At 46.6% G+C, this 14,922-nt stretch overlaps 1 protein-coding gene across 1 annotated transcript in view; it reads left to right on the top strand.

Moving 5' to 3' along the window:
- The window catches only part of PKP1 (plakophilin 1), a 94,246-nt gene extending 79,664 nt beyond the window's left edge, over positions 1–14,582 (top strand). Inside the window, exons 10-14 of the mRNA XM_030220645.1 lie at positions 6,540–6,693; positions 6,973–7,159; positions 8,400–8,484; positions 10,274–10,365; positions 13,759–14,582. Coding sequence (XP_030076505.1) covers positions 6,540–6,693; positions 6,973–7,159; positions 8,400–8,484; positions 10,274–10,348 — 501 coding nt within the window. The 3' untranslated portion in view covers positions 10,349–10,365; positions 13,759–14,582. The remainder of the gene's footprint in view (positions 1–6,539; positions 6,694–6,972; positions 7,160–8,399; positions 8,485–10,273; positions 10,366–13,758) is intronic.
- The last annotated feature ends 340 nt before the right edge of the window (positions 14,583–14,922 follow it).

The raw sequence follows: 14,922 nt of genomic DNA, 5'->3' as shown, positions 1-14,922 counted from the left end.
CAGAGGGCGGAACAGTGAGAGGGAAGAGAACGCTGGAGGTGAGCTGTCGTCAGGAGGAATGTTACGAACGGAACGGAAGCCAGCGCCAGCCAGCCAGAGAACGTTCAGGTACAAATCGAGGGGAGGAGAGAATCGCGGGACACAGATGGGAGGGCAGAGAAGAGAAGAATCGCTGGACATGGAGGGGAGGGCAGGGGAGAGTGAGAAAAAAAAAGCTTACATGACAGACTTCCTAGGGCCCGTTTCATTGTTTAGGAAACGGGCATGTTTCCACTAGTATATTCATATTCTACATAGAGAACAAGTGTTCATCCATCTCCAGTCTTTTCCTCACCTGTATCTCAGTGGCCAGCAAAATCAACAGCTCATAAGAAAAACTGAACCCTTTCTAGCAAAACCGTTTTCCTGTCTGTATGTGATATCAGAGGAAGAGCCATGTGCAGTGTCAGGTACAACATCACCTTTGAATAATTCTTATGTAAGGCCAAGAAGAGGTATTGCTGCTGGATCTCTGCATTTGTCCCTGGATTCTATTAATGGTGCCCAAATTTCTGTGCAATCCTGAGATCTGCGTACAAATAAATGAGATAAGGAGCTGTTAACGATCAATTATTGATGTTAATTGACACTAATTTGGATTTGCATGAGGATCTGTCTGCATGTGATTCTATAAATATCCATGCCCAAATCTTCTTGCATGCAGCCCCAAAGGGGGCGTGGCCATGGAGGAGGCATGGGTGGGTCAGGGGCATTCACAAAAGATGGGCACAGTGTTACAGAATTCTGGGGATCTGTGCCCAGAAGATTCTGTTGGTTTAAGTCCTTGCACTGAAAACTGGGAGTGTAAATCCCTACTAGGCACTAGTCTATAGAGGGTGCTCATCCTGGAGTACCCTTTATAGAATAGCAATGAGCGCTGATTTTTCCCAGCACCTATTTTTTTTATCACCATTTACTGAATCCGGCCCTTGATGTATTCACATTTGTTGGCTTTAGTGATATTCTCCACTAGGGTCATCAGCTACTCAGTGCATGGAAAGACAGCACCACACCAGTGTCCTAAAGAAACTGGAAGTACAACATAAACATAAGAGTAGCCTTACTGGGTCAGACCAATGGTCCATCTAGCCCAGTGTCCTGTTTTCCAAACAGTGGCCAAGTCAGGTCACAAGTACCTGGCAGAAACCCTAATCGTGGCAACATTCCAGAACCCCAAAGAGTAACAAGATTCCAGAATCACAATGAATAGCAAGATTCCGTGAAGAATCTGAAAGAGTAGCAAGATTCTGGAATCCTAAAGAGTAGCAACATTCCATGCTACAAATCCCAGGGCAAGCAGTTGCTTCCCATGTCTGTCTCAATAGCAGACTATGGACTTTTCCTCCAGGAATTTGTCCAAACCATTTTTAAACCCAGATACGCTAACCGCTGTTACCACTTTCTCCAGCAAAGAGTTCCAGAGCTTAACTATTCGTTGAGTAAAAAATATTTCCTCCTATTTGTTTTTAAAGTATTTCCATGCAACTTCCTCGAGTGTCCCCTAGTCTTTGTACTTTTGGAATGAGTAAAAAATCGATTTACTTCTACTTGTTCTACATCACTTAGGATTTTGTAGACCTCAATCATATCTCCCCTGATCCTTCTCTTTTCTGAGCTGAAGACCCCTAACCTCATTCATTTAATGGGAATAATACCAGGTCTGATATAACCCGTCCTTTTGACAAGGAGTCGCACAGTTAACACCTCCCCCACCCCACTACTTTATCCCCCCAACCGTCACCATACAGTCTGTCACTGTTGCCTCTATTCTAAAGAAACAAATATTATGGGGCCGATATTCAGACCAGGGGATGGAACCCAGCTAAATCTCACGGTTGACGGTCAGCCCAGATATTCAATGCCAGGCCATTTCCGGTGACTGACATTGAATATCTGGGTTATTTTTAGCCAGGTTAAAGTTAACCGGCTAAGACTGTATTAGAAGATAGCCGGTTAACTTTAAACCAGGCAAAGATATACCGTCTAGTTAAGCGGTCTGATGTGGTCATTTATAATAGCCAGATATGAATTGAATATTTGGGGATTGGCAGCTCTATCATGCAATACAGCCAGTTATCTCCTAGGCGCTAACCAGGAACAATCAGCAGGGGATAACCAACTGTCTCCCACTGAATATCGCCGGATAGCCGTTTAAATGCCATTTAACGGGCCAGGTGCCGTTCCTGGCCAGTTAAATGGTTTTGAGTATCGGGCAGTTGAGAGGTGTGGTAGCCCTGTTAGTCCACTTTTAAAGGTAATCAATAGAAATAAAACAAAATAAAACATGGAAAAGAAAATAAGATGATACCTTTTTTATTGGACATAACTTAATACATTTCTTGATTAGCTTTCGAAGGTTGCCCTTTGTGGTCAGATCGGAAATAAGCAAATGTTGGTAGTAATATCGGGCAGTATTTTCTTATTTGTTACTAATAATCAGTGGCGTAGGAAGGGGGGGTGGTCCGCCCCGGGTGCACGCCGCTGGGGGGGTGTCGGCTCCGCGCTGGTGCACTGCCCTTTCTGCCCCGGAACAGTTTACTTCCTGTTCCGGGACAGAGAGAGCAGTGAACCAGCGCGGAGCCGACACACCCCAGCAACGTGCAGTCGGGGCGGATCGGCCCTCCCGCACGTCCCTCGCCGCAGGTATGCGCTCCAGGGGGGGGGGGTGTGCTCCAGCGGGAGGAGGGTGCGCCGTGCTGCACCCCGGGGGGGGGGGGGGGTGCGCAGCGGCGACCCACCCCGGGTATCAGCTCCCCTCACTACGGCTCTGCTAATAATAATTGGGGCTGGAGAAATCCTAATCACACCACACCTAGCCTTCAGGCTCTGACATCCTAGGAAAGAAGTGCCGGCAAGGCCTGGATTGAGGAGTGATGTACCTGCTTCCATTAGTGGTACCCAGGCCATGGAAGTGAAAACTGTCCTGTGCGTCAGTGGCGTAGGAAGGGGGGGCGGGAGGGGCGGTCCGGGGGGTTTCGCGGTCTGGAGGGGGAGGGTCGCGCCGTGCTGTACCCGGGGGGGGGGGGGGTGCGCAGCGGCGACCCGCCCCGGGTGCCATTAGCCCTCGCTACGGCACTGCTGTGCGTTCTTCAAAAAAGTTATAGTGAATTGTCAGATAGCAGACAAAAATCCCCAGAAATTCCCAGGACAGAAGCTAAAGAAGTACAATAGAGCGGATCATTTATTATTTCATTTCTCTTTTCGTGAAGATACTACATGTTCCCAGCAGATATACTGCATTCTTTCTGCAAATAGAGACTCGCCCTACTGGCAGAGTCACTTCCTCTCCCTTCTTTCTGGGCAGTCGGAGGTATGACATACCAGCTGGTTGCTACAGTAACACAGTGGCTCAGCCTGCCCCCCCCCCCCCCCCCCATCTGACTGTCTCTTCAGAGAAGCATGTGGAGACAATGGCAAGGAACAAAGAATCCAGAAAGAATAAAGCTGGCTTATGTTCAGTCAGTCAACAGCTGGAAGCCCTGCCAACCTCAGGCAGCTCCATGCCTTACATTTACCATGTAAGGGTAAAGCCACATCAACGCCTCTACCTCCGTCACCTGTCTTCCGAAGCAGACCATCGGGAGAACAAATCGATGATACAGCAGCTCAGTACCAGACAATTTGCATAGCAACATAGTTATTCGTATCAAGCCGCCTATTGGTGGAATTCATTACCAGTAACCATTAGATCTGAATTGAATCATAATTGTTTCAGAAAGTTGTTAAAGACCTATTTATTTGGTAAGTTTGGGACATGAGTACCTGCTAAAGGCAAATATTACTGCTGGTGGTTTGTTACTGGACAATGGTTAACCTCTCTTCTTTCTGAAAATGTAATCCTTCCTAGGTATGCCTAGTTCTATTGGTTGTAAACCACATTGAACTTCTTCTTGTGGGTTAGAAATATCCAATTATGGAGTGAAGGAGTGGCCTGGTGGTTAGAGCACTGGTCTTGCAATCCAGAGGTGGCCAGTTCAAATCCCACTGCTGCTCCTTGTGATCTTGGGAAGTCACTTAACCCTACAAACTTAGATTGTGAGCCCTCCTGTGACAGAGAAATATCCAGAGTACCTGAGTATAGCTCACCTTGAGCTACTACTGAAAAAGGTGTGAGCAAAATCTAAATAAATAAATATATGGAATGTTGCTACTATTGAAGATTCTACATGGAATGTTGCCACTTTTTGAGATTCTGGAATGTTGCTATTTGAGATTCTAGATGGAATGCTGCTAGTGGAGGAGTGGCCTAGTGGTTAGAGCACCGGTCTTGCAATCCAGAGGTGGCCAGTTCAAATCCCACTGCTGCTCCTTGTGATCTTGGGCAAGTTATTTAACCCTCCATTGCCTCAGGTACAAACTTAGATTGTGAGCCCTCCTGGGACAAAATATCCAGAGTACCTGAATGTAACTCACCTTGAGCTACTACTGAAAAAGGGGTGAGCAAAATCTAAATAAATAAATTGTATTGTAAATGAGGGCATAAAATAGACCACACTGGGCCAACCAGCTTGCTCAGTTGTGATTCTAACATTTGGAACGTATGCATCCAAATTCCCGTCGCTAGCCCCTCCCCTATCTACATATTTCACCTGAGCTTTTAGTCTCTTTCCTACCACTGCCCCCTATAGGAGAATCTGTTAAGGTGCCGAGGACAACCTTTAGTGGAATGAGTGTGGATTAGGGGTGTGCAGACCAAACATTTTTAATTTTATTTACTTTCTTGAGTCATTTAGGTAATTTTCATTTTATTTAGGTTAAATATTTTTGTTTTGTTTTGTGGACAATATTGTTAATAGTGCGTCTGGTGTACATTATTGATGACACAAGAAAAAAAATAATCTCAGTTTTGGTTGTTTTCCTGTTGGCTTGGGTCAGAAGAATGCAACTCCCCTGCTTTGGATGCAGCAGCCTGGAAGGTTGTTAATAATAATCAGGGAATACCCTTCTCCAGTCACAGCTTATTTTTTCAATAGCCCAGCAGAGAGAATGACGTGCCAGTTTACTCTCTCTGACAGCTTCCTGGTAGGCACAAATGAATGGCCCAGCTAACTCCCGTGGTTGGTGCTGAGCCCGGATACTCAAACTTGTTTGGGATAATGTGGGATATAAATGTCACAAATAAATATTCAATGCCGGACCATTTCCAGTGACCGGCATTGAATATCAGGTTTATTTTTTGCAGGTTTGAACTTAACCGGCCAAGCCAATATTCAGCGCTGGTCAGTTATGTTTAAACTGGTCAAAGATATTCTAGCGTTTCACGTGACCAAATATGGCTGCCAAACTCAGACTGAAAACTAGCAGGTAGCCAGTTATATTGGCCGATATAACCAGCTATCCGCTAGCTGCTTGGCAATATTCAACGGGAGACAGACGGCTATCTCCTGCTGAATAGACGGCTAAGTACCATTTAACTGGCCAGGTGTAATTCCTGGCTGGTTAAGTGGTTTTGAATATTGGGGGGAAATATGTATGGCTAAGTTCTGCAAGTTTGGGGGTTGTGTTTCATGCCTGATGATGTAAGCAGCCTAGGAAGATAAGTCTTCAAGAGCTCAGAAACCCTCAAGTTCCAGTTTCAATCAGATAGGGTTTGGATATCATTCATATAAAGAAAGATTTCTGATTTTTAATAAAGACAGCCAGGTTCCAGTGCTGGAGACTGCACCTTCAAAAGTATTTTATTTTTGGGAGAACTCTATACACAAAGATTATAAAGAAATAAAGTATGCAGGATTTAATTCTTTTTTTTGCACAGAATTCCCCTATCATAAGACCTTTCCAACTTTCTTTGTTCTTAGGCTCAACTCTCCCCAGCAATCTCATGCTCCAGGTTCCAGCTGCCCCCACATTGTCTCTCTCTAACTTAGCTTGAACCCCCTCCCTATGTTAGATCTCCCTCCCCACCTACAGGTTCAAGTCAGGGCAGGTGCATAGGTGTTAGATGCCCTAGGTGAACCTTCAACCTTCTGCCCCTTCTCAGCTTTCAGACCCCTATTGGCCAATCCATGAGATTTTGATAATTAAACTCAACAGTCATATCATTCCAACACTGGTAAAAGAAAAGCTCTTGATTTGAGACTCACAGGTGGTGGACTCAAGAATAACAGAATCTATTTGCTCTTAGACAGGATGGTGCGAGTGCATGGAGCAGCCTATCAGGGAGGTGGTGGAAACAAAAATAATTCCAGAATTCAAGAAAGCCTGGGACTGGCACAGAGAATCCTTAATCGCAAAGCAGAGACAGGAAATGTTAAGATTTCACTGGGATCTGTGTCATTGCCTCTAGAATGAAACTGGAAAGACTAGATAGTCCTAATAAGTCCATATCTGCCCCATATTCTATGTGTCTATGGAATATCGGTGCAGCCAATGGTACAATCTAGTATCAGCAAAGCAGCCTTGCCATTGGTTCTATTTCCTTGGGTCTTCCTTAATGCTGTATTGTAATGCAATGGAAGATAGGAACAATGCACTGCTAATATTGTGTTCTGTTTATCTAGATGTCCAATGGAATGAGTCAGCTTATTGGGGTAAAGGAGAAGGGTCTACCAAATATTGCACGTCTCCTTCAGTCTGGGAACTCAGATGTGGTCAAGACTGGCACCTCTTTGCTAAGCAACCTATCCCGACATCCTGCATTACACAGATCCATGGGTAGGTGATACACTCACATCAGGTACTACAGCATTCAGTGGAATCTGTGATATGAAGTTTTATAGGAACTGTAATGAGTTGTGTTGATGAAAATTCATTGGAGAAAAAATATATAAAATCACCACCAGGCCATTACAAGCTATTCTAAACTGCAACTGGGCCTTTGGGTTAGTTCAGGGCTATCTATTGATAAGAGGTCATGACCATTTGCGGCAGGCATGGAACACTGGGTGACCACGTCCCATAACTCATTTGTTTTTTTCTGAATTGTTTATTAAGGTACCCAGGTGCTTCCAGATGTTTCTCGTCTGCTGTCGTTGCCGGGGAACAACACCAGCAACTCTGAAGACATTCTGTCCTCTGCATGTTACACCATGAGGAATCTGGTGATGGCTGATCCTCTGCTGGGCAAACAGAACCTCTCAGCTGGCCTCCTGAATAATATCGTGAACATGTGCAAAAGCGGGTAAGAGATGGGGGTGGAATGGGAAAACCCAAAAGGATGGAGGGAGAAACCATATGGAAGGGAAGCATAAAGGGCGGGCAATTAGGACTGTCGTTAGGAACATGGACCCCCCTCTCTAGATATATAGCTTCCATGGATTGCCCCCCAACTTGGGGCAAGTTGGGTCTCTATTGGCCAGCCCAGAGAGCATGCAGGCACATTTGGGGTGGGGCTGGGGGGCTGGGCAGTGTGTGGCTAGCCCTACTTTCGTCCAGACTTTAATTTTTCTCCTACCTGTCCATACCAGCAGCCCTATGGGTGACAGAAAAGCACAAGTGTGACATGAATTATTCCAGATTTGTGCATTTAAATAATCATGTCCTTGCAAAAGAAACTGGATGCTGAATAAACATCAATATCAATCTCAAATCTGCCCCAGAGTGATACTCTTTGTTCCTAGTGGGCAGATTTGATATCGATATTTATTCCGCATCCAGTTTCTTTTGCAAGGACATGATTATTTAAATGCACAAATTTGGAATAAAGATTGATAATATGTGTAGAATTTGTATGTTGTTGTGTTAAACACTTGATCCATATCTCTAGTAGGCACAGTTTGGGAATGGGTTTATATTTGAGTTACCTGCTTCATGGTGCCAATGTATAGAATGCCACCAAAGATGTTGAAACATTTTTTTGTTTGTTACATTTGTACCCCGCGCTTTCCCACTCATGGCAGGCTCAATGCGGCTTACATGGGGCAATGGAGGGTTAAGTGACTTGCCCAGAGTCACAAGGAGCTGCCTGTGCCTGAAGTGGGAATCAAACTCAGTTCCTCAGTTCCCCAGGACCAAAGTCCACCACCCTAACCACTAGGCCTCTCCTCCACTGTTGCTACTATTGGAGATTCTACATGGAATGTTGCTATTCCACTAGACTCACGTCAGACTCACAGAAACAGAAGCCTGCGCAGCCTTCTACATGGAATGTTGCTAGTAGAATAGCAACATTTAGAATCTCCAATAGTAGCAACATTCCATGTAGAATCTCCAATAGTATCTATTTTATTTTTGTTACATTTGTACCCTGCGCTTTCCCACTCATGGCAGGCTCAATGCGGCTTACATGGGGCAATGGAGGGTTAAGTGACTTGCCCAGAGACACAAGGAGCTAGTGGTTGGTGGTTCCTCCTGTTGCTTCCACAGCACAGAGGTTAAGTTTCAGCCAATGAACTCACTTTTCCATGTTTCACGCTTTGCAGCGCCTCACCTAAAGCAGCCGAGGCGGCCCGCGTGTTCCTGACTGACATGTGGTCCCAGAAGGAGCTTCAGGGCTTGCTGAAACAGGTAACAACGCCATCTTTTAGATTTCAACAATTTTTTTATTGATGAATAGTTGCAAATCACAAATGACAACCAAAATCTTTAGCTGCAATACAACTTAGCCAATAATATAAACAGTTCGGTAAAATAACATCAATTTTTAATAATGAAAGGAGACCTCACCCCGCTATTAACAGAACCCCCCCCCAAAGAACTAAATCCACAGACCCCTAACCCGCTACCCCTTCCTACCTTCCCCTCCCTTTACCCTCCAAACTGTCCCCCCTCTCATATCCCCCTAGGCTTGTACTCTGATAGCCCAGGAGGACACCCCCCCCTAAAGGAAGCTAAATGGTTTAATAACTATTAAACAGATCCTTGTATAGCAAAATATTATATAGTATTGAGAAGCAGACTTCGCCCCTGAGGACTCAACTCTTGCAAATAGGGACTCCACATCTGCGTAAAGTGTAATATACGCTTCAGGGACCCCTTCGCCTCCCTCAATGCCAGCATATGCACCTGATTCCTCCACTGCCAGAAAGCCGGTGGCTCCGGCACTGTTCAGTATTGACAACGCCATCTTTTATTTGATAACTAGTAAAAAAGGCCCGTTTCTGAACGCAATGAAACGGACGCTAGCAAGGTAATGACTTCCTGCCATTAATGTTTCCACAGTTGTATTCTGAATATAATTGTTGTTTACATGTATAAGATTTCTTTATAAACAATATTTTTTGTGTAAACTGTGTTACAATGTGTTAAAAGTGCTGGGGAACTGTGAGGGAGTGGCGGGGGGCTTGGAGGGGGGGTCAGCGTTGCAGGGGGGATGGGGTGAAAGTGACAGAGGGTGGAGCGTCTTGAAAGCGCAGGTGTATGGCGTTTCAGACGCGTTGGGGGCCATAGGAGCAGACTTTTAAAAATGATTGGGGGGTGCTTTTTTGGTTTTTTTTTTACAGGTGGTGCATTCCCCCCTCCTCCCCTGTCCTCTGAGTTCCAGCCCCCCCCCCCCCCGTCCTTTCTCCCTCTCTCCCCACCATCTAAGTTCCAGGCCCTGCCTCCCTCACCCCCTCTGAGTTCCAGGCCCTGCCTCCTCCTCCCTCCCCCTCCCCTCCCCCTCTGAGTTCCAGGCCCCGCCTCCCTCCCTCCCTCCGAGTTCCAGGCCCTGCCTCCCTCCCTCCGAGTTCCAGACCCTCCCTCCCTCCAACTCGATTCAGTTCCAGCCCGCCCTCTTTTCCCACTCCCACAACAGTCCTTTGCCTGCCCTTCGCCTTCCTGTGTGCCACCCACCCAGAATTTAAAAGTCATCTTACCGGGGTCTCGGTGGCAGCAGTGAAAGGCGAGCAGGCTCGGCGAGTCAGCTGCCTTCCCTTCTGTTCACTCTCAGCTCTGCCTCTGGTCCCGCCCTCATTTACTGTTTCCGCAAGGGCGGGACCAGAGGCAGTATTGGCATAGGGAGGAAAAATGCTGGAAGACTTTGATCCTTCTGTAGGTCACTTTCTTTCCATTATGCACCAGAAAAGTGTAACTGATACTGCTGGTCCCCCTACCCTCTAAACGTTGCCACAAGGTGTACCTGTTCGATTTATCTATCCAGCCCTGCGGTGGCTACATCTTCTCATGTTTCTGTAGTCCCAAATTATCATTAGCATGCCACCTGGGGTCTTAGTAGAAAAAGAAATATGAAAACAAATGTCTGATTCTGCCCCCTTCGGGCTTGCTCCATGACTGCCTTGTTCATTGCTTGTTCCATGACTGCTTTTGTTCATAGCTTTTCTTTTTTCCTTTTTTTGTTTGTTTTTTTGTGGTTCAGCAAGGACTGGATAAAAACATGTTGGGAGCTTTAACTGGTTCCACTCTAAGGAGTGCCATATCAAGAGCCTTCTAGCACTAGAACATCTTGAGGTGAGGCCATGAGCAGATTCCCTCCTTCACTTTGACGAAAATGCATTGTGTTCAACATATTTTCTGGGGCTGTCTGAAATTCCAAATATTTCCATCTTGCATTGCCAGTGGTGTCATGTGTAGAACAGAAATGCAGGAATTTTTCCAGGAATAACTGGTTGGATTTTCCAGTCTTGGGTTCTCATGGAGTTTGCAGGAGAATGCGACCTAAATGTGTTAGATTTTGGATGTTAGTTTTACATTTGGTTGTATTATTGCTGTGGGGATTGCACTTTTAATCTTTCTTTGTTCATCACTGTGCTAGTGTTTCATTAAATGCTGCAAAAAGGATCTTTGTCGAGGTTCAGTAACCGCCTCATCCTATATAGTAAAAAGCACCTCCAACATTCTGAAGCCAGCAGCCTTGCAGTGAAGCCTGAAGCCTGAGGTGTTTGTAGGCATCATAATAGCTCCACCCACATTCTCAGCTGATTCCATAAAAAGCACCTCCAACGTTCTAAAGCCAGCAGCCTTGCAGTGAAGCCTGAAGCCTGAGCTGTTCGTAGGCATCATAATAGCTCCGCCCACATTCTCAGCCTTGTGTTTCCCTACTCCTCCCCCTGCCTGGGAAACAGCTGTCACTGCGCTGCTCCCTGCCACTTCAGAGCAAGTGGCAGGGAGTGGCGCAACAACCTCCCCCCCGCTCGGCGCATCAACAAAGCCATCGCGTACCTCTGCTGAGCTGACGGATCCGAAGTTCTGTTCTCGGCTGCGGGGCGTGGCTTCATGATTGAGCATCAGTGGAAGTTTCTGTGCGTGCGTCTGATGTCAGTTGCGAGCAGTTGTGCAGCTCAATGGCTGGCGTGAATGCTTGTGGCTAACTGTAGTCAGTTAGGTGTGTAAATGATGGCATGATATAACCCCCGTGCATCGCTGACACACCCCAGTCTGTCCATGCCCCCTTGAAGTTGCACACAACTTCTAGAATACCGACTAAGGGCACACCTGTTATGCGCACACCTGTTAATTAGCAGGGCCGCCGAGAGGGGGGCAGGGGAGACAAAATTCCCCGGGCCCGGCACTGCAGTCCCCAGTCTCACCCGCCTGCCCCCGGCTCCGTCGACAGCTATCCTCTGTCCGCCACCAGGCCGGGCCCCCTGCATTCAAATCACAGCACCTCACCTCCGTGTGAAAGCGCAGCGGCAGATTGCCTCCCTTCGGGCCTTCCCTCCCTGTGTCCCGCCCTCATCTGATGTAACTTCCTGTTTCCGCGAGGGCGGGACACAGGGAGGGAAGTCCCGAAGGGAGGTGAGGCGCTGTGATTTGAATGCAGGGGGCCCGGCCCGGTGGCGGACAGAGGGGGGCTATCAACAGGGCAGGGGGTGGGCGGGTGGAGACTGGGGACTGCGGCGGCCTCATGGGGGGCCCCAGGGGAGGCATGCCCCGGGCCCGACCCAGTCTCTTGGCGGCCCTGTTAATTAGTGCCAGTTAAGCTCAATTATTAAATTAAGTAACGCATACAACCGACCCAGGAGGTTTATGTGCTGTTTACCATATGGTAACTTCTAGCACACAACCGCTTTAAGGGTCTTTGCAGTTACCACGTGTTAACCCCCAGATTCTAAAAAGGTCACCAAAAATTGTACACACAAATTTAGGCATGGCTCCATTTTCGCACACATAGATTTAATTGGGACTAAGGTGTGTAAAATTAGGCACGAGATCCGTGCCTAAAACTTACACGAAGACCAAAAGAGGGGGTGCGGAAATGGGAGGGTCCTGGGCATTTCGGGGTAGATCGGGTGCGTAGTTTTGAGTATGGATTCTACACATGTAAAAGTAGGCACGGGCATTTGCACCACACCTTTGCCTAAATCTATGCGCGATCTCTCCGCTTACATGTTATTTTATAAACCGTGCTGAAATTTAGGTGTGGCTTATAGAATGCCACTTAAGCGGGGGGATTTTGGTGCCGATTTTTAGGTGCCATTTATAGAATCTGCCCAAAGTGTTTTTGTGTCAGTGGCATGGCGTGAGTGAAGAGTGGATATGGAAGGCTTTCGGTAGTTACTGCGCTGTACTTACTGCGTACTAACTGACTAACTTGGCAGGACCACTTATTACTTCTTAAATAGGAGGCGCTAAATGCCGGATTCTGTATAGCACGCCTAGAGATCCGTGCCACAATCCAGCAATAATGAGCTCTGATTGGCAATAATTAGAATTGACGTGCACAACTCGCTAAGCGTATTCTGTAATGAACTGCGCCTAAATTCTATTGCACACAGCTCGAAAGGGGTGTGGCCATGGATGGGGAAATGGAAATTTCGTGGGCGTTCCAAAATGTATGCGCATAGTTATGGAATATGGCCCAGTGCGCGCAAATCTACGCACAGGGATTTACGCCACATTATCGTTGGTGTAAATGGAGGCACATAGTTTTAGGGGAAATGGAAATTGCGTGGCCGTTCCAAAATGTATGCGCATAGTTATGGAATATGGCCCAGTGCGCGCAAATCTACGCACAGGGATAAACGTCACATTATCGTTGGTGTAAATGGAGGCACATAGTTTTAGGTGTTGGGATATCAACTAATCGTATTCTATATACCGCGCCTAAATCTAGGTGCCGCTTATTGAATATGCTTAGGCGGAAACGTTTACCGAGTGGATTTTTTAGGCGCCTTATATATAGAATCTGACCGTAAGTGCTTGCATGTTAACTGGGTGCAGGTACCGTATGACCTGCAGTAGGAAATACTGGGAATGGCCCACAGTAGCTGCAAATTTTACCACAACTTAGTAAAAAGCCCCTCCCCCCCAGTTCCCCCCAGTTTGAGTCTCTGGTTGGAATCTGAAGGATCCAGGGGTTTTGCCAGGACCAGTGATGTCAGAGAGGTGGGGGAGGACAGTAGACATTACAAAGGATATACTTATGCAAAGGTTCAGGATTGTTCAGAATGAGGGAGCAATGGGGGGGGGGACATGCAGTGGCGTTTCGAGGGGCGCTGACACCCGGGGCGGATCGCCGATGCGCCCCGCCCCCCGGGTGCAGCGCCCCCCCCCCCCGTGTAGCGCGCCCCCCCCCCGGTGAAGGGACACCCCCTCATCCTGGTGAAAGAACCCCCTGGGTGCACGCCTGGGGGGGTGCCACGCGCCGGTCAGCGTCGTTCGTTTCCATGCTCCCTCTGCCCCGGAACGGGTTACTTCCTGTTCCGGGGCAGAGGGAGCATGGAAACGAACGACGCTGACCGGCGCGCGGCACCCCCCCCCCAGCGGCGTGCACCCGGGGCGGACCGCCCCCACCGCCCCCCCCCTTGGTACGCTACTGGGAACATGAATAACCTTGGAGTAGGAAGAAAAAGCTATCTGAATTCTTGAATTTGGTTTTGTTTTGTTTTTTTCTCATTTCAGATTTTACTTTGGTTTATAGTGGAAGGGGCCCATCCTGGCAAGAGATCATCCACAACTTCATCCCTTCACCAAGCAAACACATCACCATAGATCCCTGGATGACTGCCAGCGCTATAATTTTTCAGTGGCCTCTCTCTGACTTTGTTTTTTCTCAGTGTTTTTTTTTTTTTTATCACTGGTGGTTTTCCGAGTTACATAGGGTCTGTCTTCAACATCCACTCTTCCTTTTAAATATAGAATAATATAAAATACAAATAAAGGGGGGGAAAACCCCAAACACTGTCTTCTGCATGCCTCAAGTCTGAACTGACTTCTGTTTAATCTTTTTAAGAACTGTTTGTGGCTTCAGCCCATCATTTAACACCAACTGGAAGGTTACAAGGCTATAGTATATTTTGTTTAAAGTAGTCATAGTACCAAACAAAATTATATATATATATGTATTTTTTTAAGTAATTCAGTTGCCGCTTAGATCAACAAAAGCTAAATTAGCAATATATGGTCTTTTTTCATTTGTTTGTTTCTGATTTCCGTCTCATTCTCAACACCTAGAGTCACTGAAGGCTTCCCTGCTCCACCCTCTCACCTTTTCGAAATTTAAGGAGGGAAATCCTGTGTTGTTCTATCATCATCTTTTTGTTTTAGCCACAGCATATAGGTCCTCTTTTACCAAACCATGCTAGCGATTCCCGAATGGGCTTTGTCGGCATTGGCCAAGCTGGGAATCACTAGTGCGGTTTAGTAAAAGAGGCCCATAATGCAATTAAGACAACTGAAGAGTTACCATATAATGGGAAGATTTTCTGTAGCTGTTTTTTTTTCTTAAAAAAAAAAAAAAAAGCAAGGCCATGAAAAACGTACTCAAGTCAACCCAAAGAAGGCCAAGTGCTTCAGGTCCCACCTTTCCCATCCCCACCTTACATGCATGGGAACACAGTAGCAGTAAAACCAGGAATGGATCAGCCTTGTAAGGCTGAGGTAAATGCAGTGGGGCCTATACATCTTTTTAATGTAATAAATGTGTAAAAAATATATATATATGTTAAAAATAATTTTCTACAGAAAACAAGAAACAGTTGGGACTAAGAGATGACAGAATAATCTTAATATCCTGGGAAATTGATAAGTAATAGAACATGAAAGTTGTTCGTGCATCCTGTGTCT

This window comes from Microcaecilia unicolor, chromosome 12 (assembly GCF_901765095.1).
Source record: "Microcaecilia unicolor chromosome 12, aMicUni1.1, whole genome shotgun sequence".
NCBI classification, from domain to species: Eukaryota; Metazoa; Chordata; class Amphibia; order Gymnophiona; family Siphonopidae; genus Microcaecilia; species Microcaecilia unicolor.
This window is presented reverse-complemented; position numbering and strand designations above follow the sequence as displayed.